The 25,490-nt window shown below is 39.1% G+C and overlaps 1 protein-coding gene across 5 annotated transcripts in view; it reads right to left on the bottom strand.

Annotated features, from left to right (window-relative positions):
* CTNND2 (catenin delta 2) overlaps positions 1-25,490 on the bottom strand; it is a 638,189-nt gene that overhangs the window by 128,457 nt on the left and 484,242 nt on the right. For all 5 annotated transcript variants that reach the window (XM_085052133.1, XM_085052132.1, XM_085052134.1 and 2 more), the window contains one exon: positions 14,206-14,419. In XM_085052133.1, coding sequence (XP_084908259.1) covers positions 14,206-14,419 — 214 coding nt within the window. The remainder of the gene's footprint in view (positions 1-14,205; positions 14,420-25,490) is intronic.

Raw genomic sequence — 25,490 nt, 5'->3', positions numbered from 1 at the left:
AAGCACACATGGACTTTTGTGCTGTGCCAAGAGCCTGCTGCTGCTGGGCAGCTCTTAGTGCTGGGGGAAGCAGGAGGACAATTCACCACTCTGAAAACCCGTGGTCTTTATTTTAGCCCAGGACACTCCCAGGAGCAGCTGGAAGAGCAATCCTTCCTCACCACACCCCTCCCCTTGCCAACACATGTCCCCTTCTCTAGAATCCAATCCTACTCCTCCCTGCTCTCCTTCCCAAAGGATACTAGCCTGGCTCCACATCTGACCTTGAGCAGCAAAATTGAGTTTTGATTTGATGTCTATTAAAGTTTTCAACCAAAAGAGAAAAATTATCACTATCATCATCATTATATATATATGAGGTTACAAGTATGAACACTACAAAAAATCCAAGTGAATGGTGTGGGAGGAAGATGTTGAAGGAAGGCCTCAGGAACATAGACTCAGACATTTATAAATATAAGCAGCAAGAACACTACTTGCTCAAGGCTTTCCTTAGCATTCTGCGCTTTGACAGAGCGGTGTAATTAACAGCATTCAACCTACATTTTTGGGTTTTCCTTTAAAATTAATTACCTCTATGGGGAGACTGTTTCAGTTATACAATTTCATGTTTAAATTATTCTTCATTGAACTGTCTGCAAAGGCAGTTACACAGTTTAATATAAAATTCTGATCAGTATACTAGAAAAAAACCCATTAGAATTATCTGCATGAGGCAGACTTTAGCTACAGACCAAAAAAAAAAAAAAAACAAAACAAAAGCAGAAATAAGAATGATGTTCGGTTTTTTTTCATTTAAGAATTGCTACTTTAAAGGTAGAAGAGTCTTTGTTTGAATTCTGTTCTCAATGTCTTAATGAAAAGGAATTCCATATTTAAAGGAATGAAGACCTTCATAAGCATATTTATACTTGCTTTTCTATGTATTCTTGGCAAGCTTTAATTGCACATCTACTATCCTTGAAATACCTAGCATTTTGCTGGGTTTAGACAGTAAAAACAACAATGTGGTTGCCTTTTTTTTTTTTTGCATTTGTGTAGACAGGTGTAAATGATGTGCATGGTACAAAAGAGAATCAAAATGCAAATCTTTCCCCCTTTAAGGTTCAACTTAGCTCTTATGCAAGACAATGTGCTTTAACTTTGTGAAGAAATCTTATTTTGAAAGTGAAGCCGTAGAGAGTGTTTTGATGGCAAAAAAACAATACTTTGGGCTTCAAGAACTAGTCATGAACTGGAAAAGCAGAAAAGAATACAAAAGAAGCAAACATAAGAGTCCTGTCTAGAAAAATGCTTTAAAACGTATATGTCAACAGTATTTTCTACACACTTCAGGTTCTTGCTAATTGAAAGTAAACTCACATAAACATCAGCAATAGTTGAGTGTAGAAATATTTTTTAAGTCCTCCTTCTCTCTGGTTTCTCTAACTGGAAATTAAACCTTCAGAGTAAGGATGATGGGATCACCAGACCAAAATAGCTATTGCACCTTCTCCTAAAATGATTTCAAGTCAAGGCAGAAGCAAGCAACATTTAAGTCAAGGCAGAAGCACTGCCAAGTAAGCCTGATGCTTTCTTTGAAGTTTTTGTTCCTCACAGTTTTAAGGAGTGAGATAATCTTCTTTCACCCCAGAACAATGAGTTTTATCTAATTGTAGGACTGAATACTACCAACTACATGAACAAAAAATTTTCTACTGACAAGTTAACATTTTTCTCACAAGCAGTACAGTCTGCTTGCTACGTGCTGAGGCTGGCATTCTACATGCCTCCTTGTAACCTTCATAATTAAGGATCTGCAATTATGATAGGGCATTGGTAATTCACTTCTCATTGTTTTTGCTGAGGATGACCTGGAGCTAGATTTACGTGGGGTCTGAGATGATCCATTGCCTTGACTTTGCAAGGGAGTATGACAATAAATCTTTTACCTGAGGCACCTTCCATTAAGGAGCTACAGTTCCACCATGTGATCCTGAACATATTTTCCAAGCTTGTGTGCATGACATGCCCTTTAAGACTACTGTAAGAAGCTGGTTTCTGAGGCCATTTGACACCTTACTCTGAAAGCCCTGACTGAGCTGGGTTTCCAAGCACAACAAGCAAGTGTGCAATAGCCTCAGAGGTGCCTTGACTGACCCCTGAAGAATTTGCATTGTCACCAGCTGTCCACAGGAAGGTAAGGGACTGGACTCACCTGTGACTGATGACAAAAAGTGGGACCCACCCAACAACACAACAGTCCAACTCAACAGTCTACCTTCTGCAGCATGACTCTTGTGAGAGATATGAAATAAAGAACTAATCAGTGTTGAACATCTCTTAATCACTTGCATTCATATCTTACCTCCTTCTTGCTTTTAAAGCTCAGAGGCTTTCAGATTAAGCATTTTGTGTCCCCACTTGCAGATCACTTTTGGTTGTAGCAGAAGACTTGCAGAAAGACAAAAATAGATACACCAGACTGAACATGTCTTTTTGCACACTGAAGTTTTTCACCCTTACATGTAACAAACTGAAATACAGTGGACAAGTATCTTGCAATCTCAATTTAAGTTTAAAACTGAGGAGAAACTGGTATTGAAAATATTCAGTTGGTTCCAGTTAGAAGATGAATTTTGGGTCTTAGTATCAGTCTAGTAGACATCAGAGGAAGGATTCTTAGAGGAGACTACAGGAATGCTTGCTCTGGAAATCTTACTGCATCAAGTTGCATTTTCTGGACCAGCTTATTTGAGGACATGCAACTGCTATGGTCAGGAGGTTGCTCAATTTAATGGAGCAGTCTGAATGAAACCCCCATAATTTCTGAATCACGCAGGAGTTCAAATTCATGCCGATCAAAGACTTCAACGCATTTTTCTGCTGGTGTTTTAGTTAGAACTGGTATATGTGGATCTATAGTCAGATATAACTGAAGACCTGGTAAGTCACATGCTATCCTTACTCCAGTCAAAGCTAAGAAAAGAGAGATCATATATGCCTATGCAAAAAATACCATCATAGCAAGAGAATGTGCAAAATCAGGGAAGTCTAACTAAATATTTAGTTCATCATTTCATGTTACCTCAAATTATTACTTTTATATACATATATATAAACAAACCTCTTAGAATAACTTAGACTACGAATATAAAAGGAAACCAAAAAAGTGGAAAAGTCATCTTTTCCAAAAAACATTGCCCCTGCCACACTGCCACTATGTATTTTTTTTTTCATTGTGGTGCAAAAGATGTACTTTCACAAATAAATTTTTTGGTAAAAAGATTGTAAGTAAACAAATACTATTAGGAGAAACAAGACTTTGATTCTTCTCAATATGAGATGTTTAAGTCAACTTTAAATTATTTCAAGATTTTGCTTATTTCATATTCTCTGTAAAAATAAAAATCCCAAAGTATTCCAATGCATCCAGGTTTTCCTTTTCCATCATAGTTTGATAGTTAGATCATGGAGTGATGCAGAAAACCATTTGACAGCGCTGAGAGACTGCATCCCACAAAAATCTACCAGAGCATTGGCAGGCATTTTTGCTTATATGCTGAAGGCACAGAAATACTACAGGGAGTTTCCCTCATGAACATGACAATTAAGATTGAAATCTGAGCGCTAAATACCTTGCACATGAGCCAAGCACAAGGGATCTTTTGCTGGAGTCCTTAGGAAAAGCATCTTCTACCCCAAGCTCCCAAGTGCTAGAAAAGTCATTTGCTGGCTGATGCTCAGAGCCCCCCTGTAATTGCAAGGCTGCTCTGTGGAGCTGGATCTGCTCCCTGGCAGCAGATGTGGCTCCCGACAGATTCCACAGTTCTGCTGCAGCGATGCTGAATATCAACCACAACACTTCTTAATACAAAGTGCAATAAGACTTCACAACCAGCGAAACCGTCAAGGTGAGGAACTGGCTCAGTAACAAGACTTTCTGTCGGAAAGAAAAGGCAGCTGATTTGAATTCTGGCACCTGAACAATACACAGCTCAGAACGAATATCCTTAAAAGCACACTCTGAAAGTAAGTTTAGAATCGGCATAACAGATGGCAAACTTTTACCAATTTTATTGAAATATTTTTTTATCTGGTTAGTGAATGAATACCTATGCATACCTCCCTGTAATTCACTTATTTACATACACAGAGGTGGTTTGCTATCTGTGTATAAGTGGATGTAAGAGAAGTCCACATTGAGAAAGACTGAGTTTCAGTAAAAGTCATAAGCAGGAAGGAGCTTAAGGAACACTAAGCAAAGCTGCAGCAATAATTTTTTTTCCATTTGCAGCCACTCATAGCCTTACAAAGGAAAAGCTTCCACAGAGAAGAAGGATTATTATGGTGTGTTTTTTTTGTTTAATTACAAAAAGTACAGCTTGATCTTGACTACATTAAAGTACAAGACTACATACAGTATAAAAAATATAAACATTTTGTCTGAAAAACTAGCCCTTTCTTTCTCAATTACCACTCTTATCATTCCAAAATTACATTTTGGGTTTTATTAAAAGAAAAAGCAGGGACCAATTTTAGTGCTGCTTAAGACCAAATTCTGCCCAAATGCTGTTGCATTAACAAAAATGCAATGGGATGGAATCTTGACCTAAGGTTGCTCCTCTCTTGCTGTTGTACACTTCAAATTAACACAGAACTGTCAAAGGGAAGAAGTGTCAGGCAACAATGTTAGAGAGTGATTAGCTTTTATGCTGAAATGGCAGAGGAAATACTAGAAGAGTTGACTTAGGTTACTGAGGACAGACCAGTGGTTCCTGCTTAACTTGCTTTCCTAGCTGATGAAACTAAATGGGTCCTGTAAAACACAGAAGCCAAACTAAAAGCAATTCATTCTAAGTGACAGAAACACAGAAAAAAATAAATCAACTGGTTTAAAAAAAAATTTATCCTAACACATGACTAATGGCAACACCATTCCAAATTAAATATTGTATTAGAAAACATGGGAATCTAACAAGGATGGACACATATGAATGGCAAGATTTTTTTACAGTGCTTACACATGTACTAATACAGAATCACTTTTTCTAGCGCCCAAAATCTAGACCCTAATTAATAGAGAGACACAGAATAAAAATGTTATGCTTAAAGCTGAACATTAAGTTACAGCTCTAAATACGAAACTCCTTTCTCATAGGAAGCAGTTAGAAAGTTAGCTCTTTTTATAAAAGAGAACCAATGTGCAAAATTAAAGGCTCAGCCCATAGCTGCTTAAAAAGAAAAAAAAAAAAAAAGAAACATTTACTGGCCAAAGTGTTACCGAAGAAAAAGAGAGCACTGAAAAGAACATTTGGAAGGGAAGAAGGGAGGTTGGCTTCTGAATCTAAGAACAATAAATAAATTTAAAAATATTTCTGGGCATAGCAAAAACAGCAATTTGATGATAGAATGAATGTGTTTCGCCATACCCTCGAACTTTGATTTTGTAAACAAAATGTGAAATGTTCAGATCCATTTCTAAACAAAAAACTATCTTTAAAATAAAATTTAAGTATTTTGTGCGGCAAATCTCAAACCTTTCAAACTACAAAGTGGTTTTAAACTGCAAGTGTTTTAATACTCCATCATCCAGGCAGGCCCATCAAAATGACATGTCCAGCTGAATTTTTCCAAAGGATTACTACGTGCTGAAAAAGTTCAATGCAGCTCTTATGTCAAGCCATATGTCGCAACAGATGTCCTCTATTTATCATTCAGATTACCTTGTTTGATATTTCCTCTTAAATTTAAAATTTGACCAAAGTGTAAAAAAACCACCCCAAACCCCAAAATTATTTATGTAGTATAATAAAAAGCAAATTATGAAATCAGTTTCACTGCTTCATGAATCAAAACATGGACAAAACTTGAATGAATTTTCCATAGAAGAAAATCAGCATCTCACTGATTCTACAAGGGAGAAACAGTCACTTCCCATTTAGAGTGAAAAGGAGAGTAAACAAGGGACCAGCTTGGGTTTTGTGCTGGTACTGAGGATGGTAAACGCAGGACAAGTGAATGTAAATTTCCCTGGGAAACAGGGAGAAGGAAGCAGACTATGATGGGAAAACTGATGAAACCACCCCCAAGCAGACCCCAAAGAGAGAGGAGGGGGACTCCCCAACCAGGGGGATCCCATCCAAGCCCTTGGCACCCAGTGACTTGCCCTGCCTGTCCCACACTCACCTCCAGGAAAACAGGCACCACAAACCTGAGGAAGGTTTTGTATTGCTGTTTAACAGTACATTCCCTTCTACCTATAAAAATTGTTTGGATGTAACACCTTACACGATAAATCAGTGCCCCAGCCTGTTGCTAAGAAAGCAGGGCATAAGATTTGAGAAAGTATCTATTTTAACACCACTCCTTATTTAACTGAGAACAGCAGGGGGTGAAGAAGTTAATCTGATGATTCAGAAGAAGTTGAAATGACTCTTCATGAAGACAACAGATTCTATCAGTGGGTTTTCCCATTTTCAGAGCCAAAATAGTGACAGCATATTGAGAAAGGGGGCAAAGATTGTTTTATAATTAGACTGTAAATTGTAATAGGTATAGTATAAAATGATCCAGTTGAACTGTCAACATTGTTTGCCTAAGCATTATTTGATAAGACAGCATAATTTCTGAAGAAAAATTACACAATTTATCAAATTACTTTTAGATTTGATTTTACATATGAACTATAAATAGGATGTGTTTTGAATGACTCTGGAATTTTTTGAAGATGTCACAGCCTATAGGTTGAAAATCAGTTTCCCAATACCATTGGGTGTAAGCTGTACAACCTTTTACCTTCCTGTTTTGCAAGGAAAAGGACTACTAGGATTTGGTGTTTTGGTAAGTGGTTCCACACTGGTTTCATATGAAGATTTTACAAAATGCCAATAAATTCCTACTCTGAATTTGTTTGAAAATCACTTCCACATTTCTAGAAATGACAGCAGTATTTTCTGTAGGTGAAGCTAAAATCTAAAATTTAAACTCTGCCACACAGTAGATTCACACTGTAAAGTACAACACAGAGCTGAGCCTTGCCATATTTTATATCATTATTTATTTATATCATATTTTATGATAATGCAATTGCGATTTTTGGAGAGTCTGTAAAACCTTAAAGTAACTGATGACTGGGGCGGAAAAACAGAGTACCAGCCCACTAACAGCTGTAACAAGTAGTTTTTTCTGAGTTAAACAAACCCTTGCTTTCCTCTTCTCCCCCCATAAGATTTTAGATGCAACAACAAGCAATTATAAACTAGCCTTTGCAATGTTTTGGCTGTGAGATGAAACACATTGTTTTAACAGCAATATGAGACTTGCAGGGGATTTGATGGAGTTTGGCATTTTTTTGGAAAATCTCAATAGTTCACAAAACTCAGGGCAGAGGCTGAGAATACCTTGCTTTAAAGTATCCCAGGCAAAAGGAGGGAGTCAAATTATTATGTAACCTTTGGGAACTGAAAAGGCTCTTGTACTTGAAACAAGAAATACTGAACAAACTACAATATGTAATTCCTCATTCGGACACTGGCTTCGATCCAGAGTAAACAGATAGGAATTTTCATTACACAAATAATCTTGTTAATGTTGAAAACAACTTCTTTTGGAAACACATAATTAGAAGTAAAATATTTCATAAGATTTAATCAACTTTTAAAATGAATTGTGGTAGGACATTGCATTTGCAATTACATCCATTTAAAGAGTAGGAAAGACTTATTAGAACTAATACCCTTCAAATCTCCATTTTGAATGACAAGCATTTTAAACATACAAGCAAACTTTAGTGCCTAGGCAAGTAGATTTGAAATTTATTAATCTTACCCTAATTCTGTTGGTGGAAAAATAATTCAAGTCTGTAAGTCACCTGCCCCTGTGCTTGGCAGAGTTCCTCAAAACACTAACTTAAAGTAATTAAAGAGAATTTGCTTATGTGCAAAGCAGACACTAAGCAAGAAATGAGTGAACGTATTTTCCTGCCAAAATCAAAACCATCCCTTCTGAAAGCAGTGTTCTGTTCTAGCAGTTATCCAACTCCATGCTTAACCTTTCTAACTTCCTTGACTTACAGGACGCAGTGATCAGATGTGGAGGCGGAGGAGAAGCTAATTCACAGAGCTGCATCTTAAGAGGCACCTGTGTACTTTCTGCATTTATCCCACCTCTCCATTTCGTTTTACTACATGGAGTTATGGGCCCCAAATGATACTTGGGAATCTTATTCTCCTAGCTAAACATACATTGAACCAAAGTTATGTCAACCTTGTAGCAGCAGCCTTACCATGGTTATGCCATCATGACAACTTAAACACATATATGGCTTTTTATGTCTTCTGTATGAAAAGATGTGATAGGCAGGATATGTATCTGAACCTAAAACATGTATCTTTACAACCTAATTTTCAGTTTATGTAATGCTGAAATCAGCTCTTTGGTTCCAAGAGCAAGCCACTTTGTACATCTATCTTCCTACCTATCTTTTTACATTACACATCAAAAGCTGCTAATTAATTAGGCCTTTCACTGGTCAGGCTTCCTTATATGTGCATTGCTCCATTACAAAACTTGAATACAGTTAAGAAATGGGATACTTAGTATGAGCAGTGCTGGAACAACACAATATAAACATGCAAAGAAAAGGGGATATAATAGAGATTTTAAGAATTACATCAAGGTGAAATACTGTAAGAATGCAATTCATAGAAGAGTTTGATTCTTCTTTACTTAAGTCTTTGGAAAAAACATCCTGGAAAATCATCTTGGAAAATCATCTTTACTCATTTTCAAATCAAATTTCCAGAGAGCAATAAGGTTACAAATAGGTGCCACCTCCAAATGAATGTTTATATCACAATAAAATTTCACATCTGTGTTTACACACTCCAGTAACTAAGCTAATGTCAAGGGCACTTTTGCAAGGAACTATTACATTATTAAATTAAACTGCTTCAAGATCCTAAGTCCTAAACAGTCAACCCTTTGCCATAATACTGTTAGGTAAGATTTACTATACAAAAAAATCACAAGTGTAATACCTTACAAAGTCCAATTAGAAAATAACATTACAAATAGGAAACAATTGCAGGTATGTGATTTTGACTTTGGGAACCCCCAATAGAAGAACTGCCCTTGTATTAGGAAGTTAAAAATTCTAAATAACTGGCCAGAACTACCTAAAAGAAAAATCTCAAATTAAATCTTCCACTGATATGAGCCAAAAGGTCAATTTAAATGGACTACTCCCTTTAAACATGCTTTATGTATCACTGCAGGCTCACTAACTTCCAACTACAAAGCTTAGCAAAGACAGATACAGGGCTCAGAAGGGTTTTCTGCAGTGTCTTGACCAATCTGCCAATAAATTTTGCACATGCTAAGAAGCAGCATGCAATCAAAATGAGGTTTCACCTGCAGTGGTTAATTTAAACCAGACAGATATAAGGCAGACAACATGTAATTGCTTTCAGTGACACTGAGAGACTATCAATAAGGTTATAAACCCCATGTTATAAACATATGGCATCCACTTAAACTGAAACAGGACTACAAAATAATGTTCCATAACATGGGGTGACAACATAGGACCAACCAAGCCAAAACACAAACTGGCCACAGCTGAAATTAAAGACAACATTAATGAATACTGGAATCCAAAGTCTGGGAAGTGAATGAAATTCTTTTCCTGTCCAGCTTGACTGTGGGCCAAAGACACTTGGAGAACTAGTGCTTCTTTGAAAGAAACATTTTGTAAACAACATCTTGTAATGTTTTGCAGGAACAGAATATATGTCTTTTGATTCTGTGAATAAAAATCTGAATGAAACACACAGAATCAATAGCCACCTATCTATATATAGTATATATGTATAGTGTTAGATAGTTTATGCTTTTAAATTTTTTTAATGTGCTAATTTTTATAATATATATATTTTCAGTAGACAATAGTTAAATCTCTGACACTTTATTGTAAACCAAAATAAGCAGGAGGCTGGCTGCTAGCACAGGAAAAAACAATTTCTCCTGACATTTATAGCTGTAGCTCTTTATCATCATGTACTTTCTAAAAGTGGATTATCCACTTTTACCTTTCAATCAGAAATGGTATATTTACAGTTCATAAACAGGTAATGCAGTCATACAAGGGCCCTCTTTACAAGGAGTTTTTGCTAATTCAGCTACCTCACTGTTCATAGGCAGAAACTGTGTTTCTAGGTGTGATAGATTTTGTTTGTCAAAAATGAGAAGATGGCAATTGAAACCATTTTATCTGAGACAGGTACCCAGTTATCTAATTGAGCTGATGGAAGAAGGAGCAAATCTAGGTTGAATCACAGAATCCTAGAATGGCCTGGGTTGGAAAGGATCTAGCAACAGCTGCTTGACCTCACCTTCTGCACAAGCCATCCATGGGATTCCTCTATTATCCTTGCTAAAAACATTGGATTTTTCCATGTAATCTTTTTTTCCCCTCACAGTAAAACAAATAGAAAAAATGATAAAATAGAATTTTGTGGAAGGGTTCATAATTAACTCAGTAAAGGCAAGAGAATCAGAAATCAGTTACTCATTGTCATTATTACCAAGTGAAAACATTGCTTTCTACCATCTGCAGGATCTGTGCTAATTTTGTACTGTGCTCTTCTCTATTTATATTTATTAGAAAAGTGTTAACATTTAATTATTTTAAAATAGAAGGCTTTTATTTTTTCCCATTAGCAGGTGCAACTGTGGAAACTGGTAGCACAGCTCTGGGGTGAAAAGATGGCTAAATTAAGTATGGTGCATTTAGCTTACACCTATTTCTTTTCATTTAAAAGCTTACATGAAACAAGGTATTGCAATTCAGGTTCTCCTTAAGCCTTTGGAAATTACTAGAGGCTGCAGGCCACGCCAACATCTCTATATCTATCAGAGTATTTCACTTTTGCACAAATGCATATATTCATGGGTATACCTAATTTTATCCTTGTTCTTCTAGTAAAAACCTGTAACTGTGGAAATGTTTCTGTAAGAATAATATTTCCATATCTTAGGAAGTGTTTCCTGGGCATTAACACCATTTAATTTCGTAACAGCCAGGCAGCACACTTCCCTCAGAGCTTCTCTATGGGAGCCAGCACCGAAACCATTTCCTTGACATGAGAGAGCCTGGAAGCTCTAACAGTTTGCTGTAAGGTTAAGTTTGTGCAATGCAGAAATTTGCACATGGTAAGGTTTTCCAGTATTAGCCCAAGACCTCTGCAATTGAGGAGGAGAAAAACAAGATAAAGGAAAAACTGAAAAACTGCTTTGGAAAGATTATGGCAGAAAGAAATCTCTGGAAAAGAGGACAAGCCACAGCTGGGGCTGAAGGCAATCCTGACAACCAAGGAGCTGCTAGGATAGAAAGCTGGTCTGCATGTTTAAATACCCTTCCAAAACCAGTCTTGAGATTGCCAGAAATTGAAGTTATAATCTCCTTAGAAAAGAGCAACAAGAAGGAAGAAAGAGTGCATGTTTGAGGAAGGAACTAATATCAGAACTTTTGCTCTGCTGGGCAAGTGCTTCACGGTACTTGGGGCAGGCAATGAATGCTTCACTACTGCCAGACAAATTGAGCTGCTAAAAAACCTCTCCTGGCCATATTTCTTCCCTTGCAGCTGACTGCCTACTCAGAGTGATTCACACCTTCATCTTGCCAGATTTCTGGACAGGTCATTTACACTTGATGGGCTCAGTTCCCCATCTGTACAACAGAGATAATGACACTTCCCCACCTCAGAGAAGTGCTCCGAGGACAAATGTGGATGACTGTTTAGGGGCAGCGATGTCAGAGCCTGTATGAATTCCTAAGGCAGGAACTTTGTGTCCTCTCTAAAAATAACAAACAAGAGCAACTTTTATACAGACAGGATGCACAATGAACATGAGATGGAAAGGCTCAAGGTATTATGTTAGCTCCCAAAACAGACATTTGCTACTATTTTCTCGGCATCTCCTCCAGGCTGTGGTACCCCTACAGAAATAATTACCTTCCTGCCACCTAAGCTCAGGAAGGCTGATGGAAAAGCATGAAGAACTTCTTTTATTTTTCCTCATGCCTGCCACCAAGTCTAATCTTTTCATCACTGAGGGGGCTGCTGCAGGAACTACCTTTCCTTCCCCAGAAAGGACAGAAAGAAGGAATTCAGCTGGGGTAGCTGTCACACGACAAGACTTTACAAAAACAAAGGAAAGGAGAACTGATTCAGATGCACGACTTTAGCTTGTTTCCTAAGAGATGCAAGATGAGAGCTGCAGCTATGAGCCTTGCTTTGGAGGGAAGCTTTGCAGAACACTACCACAATCAGGTTTGCATTTTGAAAGCAAGGGTTGGTGATCTGCATTCTGAAAGGCACAAAACATGGCCAGGGCAAGCAGTGGCCTTCTGGGATGTACTGGCTATTAAATACAAACAAAAGACCCCAATACAAAAACAGGCTCAGGAATAAAATCTTGAAATACCACTGACTTTGACTCCGACTCCATTCCTCAGGGTCACCATGTTGGTCTTCTCCCCTTTCATGGGATGCTCACCATCCCCGGGAGCTGCATCCAACTGTATAAAAGCAGATTACTGCCTACCACTGACTGTCAGTACTTACTGCACTTGGTAATAACACTTCCAGGGCACACTAGAAAACAAACATCATTTCTTTCTGTGTGAATCTGGGAAAATTTACCAGCATATTGTGCAATGGAACCAATGTAAACTGTAGTCCAGTATATTTTCTTTAAATGACCTAATGACATGACATGTTCCTTCTACAGATGGCATGGGAAGTGCCACTGTGACTGCTGAGGTTTATTAGCAGTTTGCCACTTACTACTCAGAATAAATAGGCAGAATGTTCCCTGGAGCCAGGATACTGACAACATAAGCAAGAGACAAACAAGTACGTTGAATCTGAAGCAGTGGTTACACATTATTAGATCCGTCACTAATTCTGTCACTCCACAGGAGGCATGATCTGAGCTCATGTAACCTGTATCTCTGCCCCATTAATCCTGACTAACAAGTAGGAGGTGATAAGTGTTGCAACTAAGGGACAACATTAAATGTAAAAAAATCTACATTTAATAAACACTGTATTTTTTTTTTAAATTTATTAGTTTGTTCAGACACCCTCAAGGAAGGAACCTGGACCCAAGCACAGGATGATAATCTTATCAACTGTATGCTAAATGAGGCCTGATGCATGAGGGTAAGTAATTTCTGCAGAAACATAGATGATAACACGTGTTCTGATGATTCTGTGACAGAAATGAGAAATTTTCTTACATATTTTAGTAGGAAAATCATAATGAAAATACCAGCATTGAAAAGAGGATAATGAAAATATTTTTGATTTGTAGTATTAAATTAATCATCACATTGATATTAGCAGTCAAATAGAATGAAATCATAAAGTAAAAAATAAACCTCTCTACCTGGCTTCTGCTTTGCATATTAGATAGGATAGCTTAAGGGCAAGGTGAAAAAAACCTCCAAACATTTCAGATCAGTCCTGTTGGACAGCATTCCTGCATTCCTGAACACCACCACCCCTCCCCTCTCTCTTGAATTTCATAAGGGAAAAAGTCCACACAATCTTAAAAATACCAGATCCTACTATATCAAGAAAAGAAATAAACCACCACTACCTGCATGCTCTGTGTAAAACACATCACATAGCACGCTATCAAATTTCAGAAAAAAGACTTCAGAAGATGATGTCCATCTCTCCAACACAGTCTTCCATTTTCCTATCAGAAGCTTGAGAAAGGTAGAAAACCCCCAAACAAATCCTCCCTCTCACTATATCACTACATAGGATATAAAAGCAATGAGTAACGGTTGCTAAGTAAATTCAGTAAAACATGACTTCTGCCTGGCCAGCCCTACACCAGACAGGAGGAAGGGCAGAGGATTCCCACCACAACGTATCTATGTGTGGAACACATCTCCCACAAGAGCACTCACAGCTAACCAAGAGCAAAGTGAACCAGCAACCATAGGCATAAACCATGCCTACATCTGTCAACTGCATGACATTGAAAACCACTCATACTTTACATAAATCCAAAGGCCTTGAAAGCCTTTTGTTATGGCAGATAAGATAGTAATTAAATAGTTACTGATGGAGCCCGTGGCATGCAGCACAGAACTGTGCTTGCAAGACCGATAGAGAGTTTGAACCAAAAATATTGAAATATTCAAACCTGTGACCAGTTCTCTGATTTCCAGATCTGTAGTCTTGCGGAGTAACCGTACTAATGCTGGGATACCACCACAGTTTTTCAGAGCAATTTTGTTGTCATCGTTTGCCTTCCCATATACCAAGTTTCTCAAAGCTCCACAGGCACTACGGTGGACTTCTGTCATCCGATGGTCCAATAGGTCCACCAGTAATTGTATTCCGCCTTGTCTTCTTATCTGAAACAGGCCAAAGGGATAATCATAAAGTTAGGGAATGAGCACCAGTATTAACAAATGCTGTCCAGTGTAATAAAACTGTGTTTTATGAAGGCTGCGGGCCAGCAGAGACATGTTGGTAGCACCACAAAGCTGCTACATTACACTGCTTTGACTCCCTACTTTTTCAGTGGCAACATAACTGTACAATGACAAACCAGAACCTCTGTAAAAGCAGCCAAAGTTAGTCAAGAGTGTTGCCTCATTGAGGTTTCTCATGGTTCCTCAGGGTTTGTCTGAGCAAGAGTTTCTCCTGTGCTGGAGAAACATCATCTCCTTCAGAGTGTTACACATCACAAGCTAGTGAAAAAACCACGAGGCCACAGCAAAAAAAAAAAGCACTTAATGTCATAAAGTTTTTAGGAGTCCTGCCTTTAATTACTGGGAACAGGGACAGCTACTGTAGTCTCAATAAGGAACTTTATATCAGCTAAATTGGGATAAGCAAAGATGAAAGGAAAAGGAGGAAATTACTAGGAACATAAAGATGAGGATGATAAATAAATCATGGAAAGGTTGTTCTAACAAGGTTGAGGGAGACCCTTAAGTGATGCAGGAACAGAAGTCCTATGCATAACCAAGGTGGCTTAAAAATAAATTTCTAATGTGGTATCTTACATAAAACATCATTATAAAAAAGCACAAAAATATTTGAGGCAAATGATCAAGAAGGTCAGGGATACCAAGTACAACTTCTTACAAAATCCATTTCAAGCAAATACATTTTTTCTGATCTGTGGCACTATTTGTTCCTCAAAGAGTAATCAATCGTGGATCTAATTTTAAGAAACCACACAGATTCATAACTAACATCCAAGGAGTACAATGCTTTAGCTTCAAGCAAGTTATACAGACATCTTTGAAAAAGTCAAGAAGTTTTCCCATATGTGTAGTTGGCTAAGGCCCAAAACAAGCCAGGCACTTCAGCTGGCCATTTTACATTTAAGACAACAAAAAATTTGAAATATTTGCAAAGCAGTTTTTGCATGGGTATGTGTTCTTGGGGCTCTGCAGGGGGAAGTCCTGGAAGGTGGAAACAGTTTGAGTACAACAAAATCTATTAGGAATTCAAGCTTCATCAACTAACTTAAAATCTTTATGTACAATCAATTTATGGCATTTCATGGATCCAACACAAGCTTAAACAAGGAGAAGTGCTGGGTCCTGTGTCAGTGCCCCAACAAACCCATGCAATGCTACAAGCCTGGGGAAGAGTAGCTGGGAGGATGGCTCTTGGAAAAGGAACTGTCTACACCAAAGCTGAACATGAGTCAGCTGTGCCCGGGTGGCCCAGAAGGCCAATGGCATCCTGGCCTGTATCAGCAATAGTGTGACCAGCAGGACCAGGGCAGGGATTGTCCCCCTCTGCTCAGCACTGTTGAGGTCACACAACCTGAATCCTGTGCTCAGTTCTGGGCTCATCATTACAAGAACTTCAAGGTGCTGGAGCCTGTCCAGAGAAGGGCAATGGAGCTTGGGAAGGGTCTGGAGCACAAATCTCACGAGAAGCAGGTGAGGAAGCTGGGGTTGTTGGGCCTGAAGAAAATGAGGCTCAGGGGGGACCTCATCACTCTCTATAGCTGCTTGAAAGGAGATTTTAGCCAGGTGAGGGTTGGTCTCTTCTCCCAAGTAAGTGGTAGGACAAGAGGAAATGTTTCATGTTATGTTAGAGCAGGTTTAGGTTAGATATTATGAAAAAATTCTTCACTGATAAGGTTATCAAGCACTGGAACAGGTTGCCCAGGGAACTGGTGGAGTCACCATCCCTGAAGGTATTTAAAAGATGTGGCACTTAGTGGTGCACTTTACAGTGCTGAGTTAATAGCTGACTAGATGATCGTTTCCAACCTAAATGATTCTATCAATCCTATGATTCACTTCAAATAAAGACTGATTCAGGCTTTGAGGGTCCAAAATTGAGTTATATGAAATAACTCACTGCTAAACCAGAAGTTCTCTCTTTCTTCTTCAAATTTTATCTGGCATATTCTTATTTTTTTAATAACAGCAAAACCAAAACATGGAACAGCTGTGTAGTCAAAAAGCACCATGATGTTACAGTGTTAAATTAAGATGTTTTAATGTCTATACAGTTACCACACAGCTTTGGTCTAAATGCCAAAGTGACAGTGCTTAAAGATAAATTAGGATATTTTCCCTTAAATAGGCATTATATCAGTACATCCTGTGCAACATTCTGAGTAATATGCAGGTCACCTATAAGACTACAGCAGCTGGCACTGTATGATGCATGAAGAGATATGAATGGGCACTGCTAAAATACATCAGCTTCAGCAGAAAAGTTCACCAATCTTTCTGAGCATTTATGCTTCTGCTGCTCAGAGAAACCATGACATCTTTCAGTTTAGAAATGAGAAAGGTAAAAGAGGAAAGGTACTGCAAAATATCTCACTGGTCAAATCTTTTCCATGTGAACAGGATGACTTACAATTAAACAATTAGGTCATTTCTGAGCCAGGAAAAATTGACCAAGTTTATCTGGGAGAGGTGGGGGGTGAGGCTTGCTTGCTTTGTTTGCTTTGTTTTACAATCCATTACCATTTAACCTTCATATAAAAATACATTTGCTTCCCTTCCTAACCAGATTTTCAAAACCAAGCATGCTACAATAGCCACCTACATGACAAAACAGATGACATTTACTAAACAGACGTAGGAACAGATATAGGAACAAAAATTTATGCATCAATTCTACAAAAGGTGAATCAACCATTGAGCTTCACACTTCAACCTCTGAAAAGAAACAAGATCTGATAGGAGAAAGAATATGGTTAAAAAATATATGAGTTGCTTGGTGTGATGAGTAATATCAGGATCGACAGAGTGAAAACATGCCTGCTGATCTTTGTGAATTGTATTTTTAAAGCCCAATATGTTGAATGAATATTTTAATTGCTTTGCTGCTAAAAAAAATATTAAGAATGAGGCAAAGTATTACTTTAAAGCAAAAATCATTCTGTGTGTTACAATTCAGCTAAAGACTCCAAGGGCTCTGTCTCTGTTCAGAGGGTCTCTGGTACTGCACTTATTCCCATTTTCCCTCTCAGACACAACCAAGTGGCATCTCATGCTCCACAGCAGTTTATCCTGTGGATGCTCTTAGGTAGCAGGTTTTGCTATCTTCTGCTCATTTCTAAAGGGAAATGTATGGTTCTGCTACATTCAGCCAGTATTCCTGAGCTGCACCTTCCCTTTCCAGCCATGGGAGCTGACAGCACACTAGTATTCAGCTCATGCAGCTCCTCCTCTCCCAGGAATCTGAAGCCAGCAGCAGACTGAAGTGATGCAAAGATAGTTTCTTAAAAGCAAGGGCATTAAATATTAATCTAAAATGCATTTCTGTCAGGGAAAAAAAGGGTAATACAACAGAAATGAAACGGATGTTACATAACACTTTACATAACTTGACAAAATTTCTTAAATTTTACTGAAGGAAAAACCTATTCTTACCTGGAAAAGACAAGATTTATTCTGCAAACTTTCTATAAATTTCCAAGCTCAGATATTTGGCAGAGTAACTGTGTCATGCTGGGAGAGATGAAGCTGATTGTTCACAATGGGGAGCTCAGTTTCTGATGCTGTTTTTTATCTGGACTACTCTCTTGCTTTGTTGCTTTGCTGGTTTTGGGTGTTTTTTTTTTTACAAAAGCCCTTTTTTCACCCCAAGTCTCATCCCATCTTTGTGTTTCTATCACATGTCCATACAGAAGTTTAAAACTACACTCTCCAGCAGGTTTTACTATGCCTGACAAATTGTGAAACTGTGATGGATGTTATCAGAATCTATTTAAATGTATGGAAATAGAGCCAAAGGAAATGAAATTATTTATTCAAGTCCTTTAGGGAGCTAAGAGCCACAGCCTGGAGGACAATTCTGACCTAGTCTCCAGGGGCAGACTGCAGCTGAGCTAAGTTAGTTACAGCTCCAGTGAATTCAGCAGTGCTACTGCCAAATGTCTTGACAAGAATGCTGGGATGGATGGATAAGCAGCAATTTACACCAATGGGGCATCAAATCCCAATCCCCCAAAGGACTTTTGTTAGATACTTCTGTCTCTTTCCCAACTTCAGATGAAGAGAGGATTTCTTAATACAGTATTTATTGACACATCATTGGCTGCTGCCTTGTTAAATCTAGGAGGAAAAAAAAAATAGAATATGCCAGAGTCTGTCTACTAAAAACAAAGAAACAGTGGAATACCAACTTGTCAGGAGATACAGGGGACCAACTCTATTCTCACACACACCAGCCCCAAAGGAGCTGCTTCTGAACTCAAAAGAATGACCTTCAACTCTGCAGCACAATTGAGTTTGCCCAGCTGTATCCACCCATGTCTCAAATGCACTGCCCCCTTTTTACAACATCTTTTCTCAAAAATAAAAAAAATATCAGAGTAGAAGGATTAACAATATTAACATGGCTGGGTGAATCTGTGTTGCGTTGTTTCTCATGACGCTCTTAATGCATGGATACTGTTAATTTCTGAAAGTTATTTTCTTCCCTTTTTCTCACTGGAAGTATTTTATGTATATCTTTGGAAGACACTGTTACAGACCTGTTAAATAGAAAAATGTGATTAGGATTCTATACCAATCAAAGTGAAAACTGAAAGAACAGAGGTGACATAAATTCTGGGAAAAAATAATTTCCATGGAAGAATGCACAGAGCTGCTTTCATCTGAGGAGTCACATGGTTTCTTTTACCAGGGTATTTTCAAATTTTCCTTTAAATTTAGCTCTCTGCCATTAATGTCACTGTCTGCTTGCTGGTCAGAAGAACTTGCTCTGGTTAAGTCCCACTAGGCCACAGCACAGGCAGACAGGACAGGAAAATGTGCCAGACTCTCTAGTGCACAGGTTGATAAAAGTGTGCTCACACCAGCTAGATGATGGAGTCTTCTCCTCTGGCATAGTATGAATTTTTTTTGCTTTGCATCTGAGAATATATTTGTATCCACGCTATGGAAATGAAATTTGGACTCAAGAAGGTGTTCAGGTCAGTGCTGGAGGCAGTGAAGATATCAATTATGTCTGTAATAAGGACAGGCTGTATACCTCATGCCAAGAGCCTATGAGACATTAATTTATCTGTTTCAAGGCTGATCTTTGAGTCAATGGTGTTTACCACAATAGTGGACTGTTAGATACTTAATCTACCAGGAGTTACATGTGACCAGCCTGAAGCACATGTGTTGGTAAAACAAGTCAATAGGACATTGATAATATGTCTGAAATTGTATCTATATCTCATCTACTTGATTACTGTAAGAGTTTAGCATATGAATTCTTGATAGCTTGCTTTCCTAATTCAATACAACAGATTGGTTGGATATGTGGAAGGAAATGAAATGTAGGATGTTAAGGGTCTGTAGATACTTGGAATGTAGGGACATCAGTTTTGTGAGGACATCTGCTCAGTGTCTGTCCAGCATATAAACAGAAACAAGACAGGAAAAGTAATAAACCACACCAATGTACACAGACCCTACAGAGCAAGAGACAATACCAAACACCAGGTCTGGGAGGTCACTGCTGGATGGGCTCTGCAGGAACCACTCCAAGGCCTGGAGAGGCTCAGCCTGAGCTTTGTTCACCGGTGAAGTGGGCACACAGGGGGAATGGATGAAAAGGGCATCACGGGTCCTACAGTAAATTTAGAGCATGCTGATGGGATTGTGGCAATTTGCCAGTCTTACAGGATGTTTAGCAGAAGGGAAAAGATAGGATAAGGGAGACATCCAAATGCATGGGGGAGGAACAACATGAGAAAATAGAGAAGGGCACGATGAAAGGGGTTGGTCATCTGTAAATAAGTTGCACTTCAGTATGCTTGTCTACCCACACCCCTCCCTTGATCACTGCAACCTATATTATCTGCTTATTAATACTAATTGCTAGAAATTTTACTGGATGAGGATGGTCTACATTTGGGATTGGTGTAACACTAGTGAACCTTTAGCTGGAATAGCTGATGAGAAGAACACGAGATGTTGGGAGAGAGCTGTCAGAGACACTGTGGATCTCAGGGATAGATACTGGTGAGACCAGAGTGAACAAAATATAGGTGAGTGACCTCTCTCCATATCAAGCTATGAGAAATCTGTCCCTGGAACCTGGCTATCGCCTATGGCTTTGCAACAGCAGAAGCAAAGTCAAAGCAAATAGACATTATTTGTTTTAACTGCCTCTAAGCTTTTGAACCCTATTTTGAAATACATTCTGTGAAATATGTGGAATGAAAAATATTCTATTTCTCCCAGCAGCAAAGAAAAGAAGCAAAACCCTTTCTTTCAAGGGTTTTGCTTTTCAAGCAAATCCCTGCATAATGGAAATTGCCTCTTCCATCCCTTGGAAAGCTACAAAAATTAGAGGTAGAGATACAAAAAGAAAGAAAAATGAAGCTTCAAGTTTTAAACAGTTTAGCCAAAGACTGTTAGATAATGAAGTATTCCAAAACAGCCTAAAAATACTTCTGTGACAGAAACCAAAACACCCTTCCTCTTCTATTTATACTCAGCAAGTGGGTATCAGAGATGTTGTTCAAATTTTGCCAGTAGGTATAACTGAAACATCCTTTTCTGCATTTAATTCTGACTACCCCGACTTACAAAGTAGAATATAATGGAAACAGAAGAGAAGTAAGAATAGGTAAAAAAACCTGTTAGACTGACAGAGTGATGAAGTGTGCTTCTAAAATAACACAATCTTCTCTTCCCAGTAAGACATTAAGTGTTCCACTATTAACAGCTCTGCACTCTTAATTCAAAGATTAATTCATGGTTAGATGCTTACTTTCCACATTTTTCTTAATAATTACTATTGAATAACTCTTCATCCAAAGGAGGTGAAGGAAATTTAACAACAATCAATCCTTTCTACACATCATAGATATTAATTGCCAGTTTAATTGACGTAACACACTGCATCATCTGCCACTTATTCTGTGACATTTCTGTTATTGAGAAAGCATATTTTAATATATTAAAATACATGTATTTAAACACATGGAATTACTTTTAATGCCACTGTGTTACATACAGAACAGAACTAAAAAACAACTGACCATCAGCACAGGTGAGGTTATGTATCCAATAAACACCAAGTTAAAAGGACAATTCAGTTTAAGTCTGCTTCTGGAAATTATTAGTAACGTTTGGTTTTAATGTTCTCAGATGCTGCTTTTCTAACCAGCAGGCAAGTGCTAACTGTTTCATATGTGAATGGATTTTGAGCAATTCCATTCCACCAATGATGGGAGGAGAATCTACAAGTGAGCCTAATCAAATTCCCAAGAATTTTTAACTGGTGGCAGGCAGTGTAGTGTTTGTGAGACACTCTTTGACTACAGCCACCCTGTTCTTCTTAGGCTCACTGTTTGAGCAGACTGGTGTGCCCACACAGACCAGGGCACCGCACAGAAGTCCAAGATGGCCACACAGCATCTTCACTGCACTGACCATTTATACACTGTATGCATGCAACTATTACATTGCTTGATGTTTTTACTGCAATTACAAATCCTCTCCATTATTCATCTTTGCCTTGTTTACATTACTAAAATGACTTTAAGAGGAAAGGAACCGCACTGTTTTTCAGAGAATGGTTTGAAAGACAGGCAGCCCCATTGCTAGCTAGTTTCAGAGGGCTGATTCCTAGAACTTGAAAAGGATGTGAAGGGGAGAAAACAAACCATCAGAATAGAATATGGGAATAATATTTAGTTCAGTATGTCTCTTAAGACAAATATACTGGTTCAAACTTTTAAATCCTCTCCATTATTTCTTATGTGCCTATGGAACAGCAGGTAGACAATGCAAAATCTGTACATTTCAAATGCCCATGAGATTTATTACAGACAAATTTACCTGTAACATCATAGGGTAATTTAGCCTCATTAGTGAAGTAATTTGCTACAAGTTTAGAAAAGTGCTGAGCAATTTTAGCTGAAAATAAGAGCAGAATGTTATGCAAATTGCTGCATTAACTCCAAAGTCTAATTTGTTTAAGGAATCTAAATCAGGGTTTAGATGTAGGTCCCCATTTAAGAGTGGCTTCCTCATTAGGACTTTTTAGATCAGATACAAAGGTAACATAAAGCTGTGAAGAGGCATAATGTAAATAAATACAATTACGAATACATATACAATGTTCTGCATAAAGTTACATAAAAATCGTTCCCTCTGGGCTAAACTGCACTGATTGAATGATGGGGATCTTTTTGCTGTGTCTGTAGAAACCAGGTGGGTGTTTGGTGGAAAGGCTGTGCAACATTGTCTTGGATTGATGATATGATAATCCTTTATCCCCTATCGTTGGCTTATATGCCCAAGAAAGAAAAAAAAATGTGTAAAAATGTGTGGTCCTGTCTCTTTAACTGCACCCAGCCGCAGAGAGAAACGCGGGTTGTTTTGAAAACATTTTCTCCAAGCCTCGCTCCGGGGGGAGGATTCGTCGCCCGGCAGAGACTGCGTGCTGGACGGGGGTCGGAGTGAGCTCTGTTCCCGTTTTTTTTTCCATTTTTTTTCTTTTTCCTCGTTTGGACCCCTTCTCTTCGATCTGCTTTGCCACCCGGAGACCCAGGAGGGCCAGAGGACAGCAGAGCTCTCCAGGGAGCTCCACCCGGCCCCGGGGGGGGCGAGGAGGAGAGGGGCTGCGTCTGAGAGAAGGACTTTTTAATCAGGTTGAATAACTCCTTTTCACCTTGGTTTTCCCCTTCCCCTGTGCCTTGCAGGGCACTCTGTGTGGTTTTGTCAAATAAATAGTTTTTTCTTCACTTCCATCTAAGAGGTTCTGTTGTGGGTGGGGGAGGGGGTGTCGGGGCCCTTCACTCTCGGAGGAGAGAGTCTTATCATTAACCCGGGACATATTTGGCGCCCAACGTGGGGCCTTGATTACTTGTTCTACACCTTTTGTGGGGTTAGAGAAAGTGAAGGAAAAACCCTAATAATTGCATTCTGGTTTTAAACGCTTGGTATTGAATTACAGCCATCAGTAGTCACTATGCTGTTTGATGGGAGGTTGTTTGATGTAATACTGTCTGTTTGGCACATAGGTTTGTTTCCCTACCAACAGGTAGGGGCAATCCTGTCCCTAATGTATAATTTCCACCAATCAGGGACACTACTCCGGCTTGTTATAGTAATGTGTGTGATACTGACGATCTGTAAGAAGGTATGGGAAACAGTTAAAGATGTACATGCTCTGTTAGTTTCCTCCTCTAGTTTTAGTAACCTGTTTTGGAGTTTTGTTAGTAATATTACTCAACCTGTTAGAGAAGTAGAGGGTGAAGCTTCCTGGCTCCTCACCCATCTCTTTCCCTTTAAATCTGGTATATCAGCTTTTGAGAATATTCAGTTTCCCCTGGATGTTAAAGAGACCATTAACTTGGTAGTACAGGTGCTTTACCTAGGAGTTTCCGTGTATATGATGTTCAGTGTTACCAGAATGAGGGCTGAGAAGTCCAGAGGGGCTGAGCAGGAGCAGGCACCTAATCCAGATGGGAGGAAATTTGAATGGTGTGGAGTATGGGAGGACATAGGTAAAACTTTAAAGAAATTCTCTGATCCAATAGACTGGGAATTTCCCCCTGGACAAATCCTGAGACCAGCTGAGGTGGGGAAGTATCTGAAAGAGAAGTGCAGAGACAACTGCAGTGCAATATGTTGGGCCCTGGCATATGCTTATCGTACACTGTCAGATATTATAGAACAGGAAGTAAGGGAGCCTAAGCCAATGGCAGTTGCTCCTATTACAAGGAGCAGGAAAGCCCAATTTAAGACTGATCGCCCAGATGACAGTGGGGAGGGACCCTCAAGGCCAGCAACTGAGTCAGAGGTCATTGTTGAATCCATGAATGTGAGAGACCTTCACAGCCTAAGAAAAGATTATGTCCAACGAGATGATGAATCTGTGATTAGTTGGTTAGTCCGTCTTTGGGATGCTGCAGGCGATGTTACACTTCTAGATGCTACTGAGGCAAGGCATTTAGGGACTGTGTCACGTGACCCAGATATCAACCAAACTATACGAGATGGGCCTGACTGCAGCAGCCTCTGGAGACGAGCTATCAGAGCTGCGAGGGACAGATACCTACATCCTGACGATCTCTATTCGCAACAAACCCAGTGGAGAACGATAGAACAAGGGATTCAACGCTTGAGAGAAATGGCAGTGGTAGAAATTGTCTTCCCAGAGGACATAGCAAACCCAGATCCGATTATAGACCCAGATAGGATAGAATGTACACCTGTGATGTGGCGGAAACTCCTAAAGCTTGGGCCATCAGGGTATGCTTCTGCTTTAGCCATTATGAAGCAAGATGATGGGCATGAGACTGTGCGTGATATGACAAGGAAACTCCGAGCGTATGCAGATGTCGTGCATAGCCCAATGAATGCAAGTATCTCAGCTGTGGAAACAAATCTGCAGAAACTAGAAAATAAGATAGAGAAGAATCATGAGAAACTCAGTAAAGAGATTAAAGACAGCCTTCTCCAAATCTCAGCAGTACAGACCAGAGGTTCTGCTACCCCACGCAGACGCTCCTCAGCTATGAGAACTGAATATATCCCTTGACATGAGTTGTGGTATTTCTTGTGTGACAGTGGAGAAAACATGAACAGGTGGGATGGACAACCCACTGCTGTCCTGGCACGACGAGTGCGTGAATTGAAGGAGGGCAAGACTCAGAGAAGGAACTCCACCAGAAGGGAAGTAGCTCTACTCAATATGTCTGATTCCGTTGAAGGAACCTCTAACACAAATACCCACCATGCTTAGAGGGGCCCTGCCTCTAGCCAGGTAGAGGCCAGGGAAAACCGAATTTTTTGGACAGTGTGGATTCGGTGGCCTGGCACATCAGAGCCACAAGAATACGAGGCTTTAGTTGACACTGGTGCACAATGCACGATAATCCCATCGCGACATGTGGGGACAGAACCTATTTCTATTTCCGGCGTTACAGGAGGATCACAAGACTTGACCCTCGTGAAAGCTGAGGTGAGCCTGACT

Source organism: Lichenostomus cassidix, chromosome 2, assembly GCF_008360975.1.
Source record: "Lichenostomus cassidix isolate B80296 chromosome 2, HeHo_3.0, whole genome shotgun sequence".
NCBI lineage: Eukaryota > Metazoa > Chordata > Aves > Passeriformes > Meliphagidae > Lichenostomus > Lichenostomus cassidix.
The sequence above is the reverse complement of the archived record's forward strand: the minus strand, read 5'-3'. Positions and strand labels throughout refer to the sequence as shown.